Source organism: Trichechus manatus, unplaced genomic scaffold (assembly GCF_000243295.1).
Source record: "Trichechus manatus latirostris isolate Lorelei unplaced genomic scaffold, TriManLat1.0 scaffold00146, whole genome shotgun sequence".
In the NCBI taxonomy this organism is placed as follows: domain Eukaryota; kingdom Metazoa; phylum Chordata; class Mammalia; order Sirenia; family Trichechidae; genus Trichechus; species Trichechus manatus.
In genome coordinates, this window is record NW_004444082.1 from 424,973 (window position 1) to 426,298 (window position 1,326).

At 41.5% G+C, this 1,326-nt stretch overlaps 1 protein-coding gene across 1 annotated transcript in view; it reads right to left on the reverse strand.

Moving 5' to 3' along the window:
- The window catches only part of LAMA1 (laminin subunit alpha 1), a 165,786-nt gene that overhangs the window by 68,268 nt on the left and 96,192 nt on the right, over positions 1-1,326 (reverse strand). Inside the window, exons 22-23 of the mRNA XM_012558209.1 lie at positions 1,243-1,326; positions 395-591 (exon numbers count right to left, since the gene is read on the reverse strand). Of these exons, the coding sequence (XP_012413663.1) occupies positions 395-591; positions 1,243-1,326 (281 nt within the window). The remainder of the gene's footprint in view (positions 1-394; positions 592-1,242) is intronic.

Genomic DNA, 1,326 nt, shown 5'->3' on the forward strand with positions numbered 1-1,326 from the left:
GTGACCTCCACAGGGCAGGGACAGTGTCAGATTCACCTGTTGATAGATACACATGACCGAAGACAGTACCAGCTTCAGAGCACACACTCCATAAAAATCTGCAGAACGAACGCATGTTTCCCCAATGCAGGTGAGTCCAAAGACGCCTGCACCATCATGTCTACGCAGGTAGAGACTTGGGAACCAAGACAAAGAATTTAGGATGCAGTTCCCACTAAATTAAGTTAACATAAGCCTAATACACATTTCTGGAGAAAATGAAACTTGAATAATTTCTAGAAATCTTGCTAAATCCATTGGAATTTTGATCTCAGGCCTCATTCTCTTATGAGTAGCTTCATAATTTCACTGCATTGACGGCAAAGTCTACATGAAGGAGCTTCTATGACAAGACCTCATCCTCACCTCTTTCATCCCCACTTCCTGTTGCTGTCTCACGCCGTTGTCAGGTGCGGATGCGTCCATGTAAATGACTTGCTTTCTGGCCCGGCCTCCTCTGATGAGGACTTGAGGCTCAAAGTTAGAGGTGCCGACACCATCCACAGAATAGAAGGCCACGCTGTACCTCAGTTTGCCACCGTAGGCCAGGAGCTATCCAAATAATACATCAATATTTATTTCCTAACACAGATTAGTTTAAAAACATTTCATTGAAAGCCTGTTGACAGTTGAAAGAAATCTTGTTTAAACATGCAATTTTAAAAATATAGCAAATGGGTGAAATAACGTTGTATGGAATTTCATTCCCTCTAACTCTACTTAAACACAGATTATTACATTGACCCAAGCTATAGTTCTTCTTGATGGCACCAATAAAAGCAGGCTCGAAATAACAAATCAATGTGGTAATGATTCCAATTATTTTCAAGCTTAATCCAGAAGTATTAAGAATGATCTATATCTGTAGGAGCACTGGATAGATATTTGTCAATTTTAAAGTTCAGGGTGAATTCATACACAGACTCCATGCTTGTATTAACAAAAATATAATTAATGCCTTCCAAGACTATTTCATAGTATATTTTTTCCCCTCCCCAAATGAATGAAGATTTCTTGAGGAGGAACTCCTGGACCACAGCACTTAGCTTATATTAGCAAATACTTCAAATGTTTGTTGAATAGCTGCTTTAGGAAGGAGAAAAATAAAGTGATTGGAACCCGATTTGAAGTCTATTCTGGTTTGAAAGGACACCCATTCCCCCAAGGCCATGCATCCTTGCTCCAGACTGGATGTGGCCTCACCTGGTCTCCCTGGAACTGACTGGGCAGCCGCCAGTAAAAGGGCTGTTCTTGGACATGCTTCTGGACGGTCCCCGCGTCCAGTAC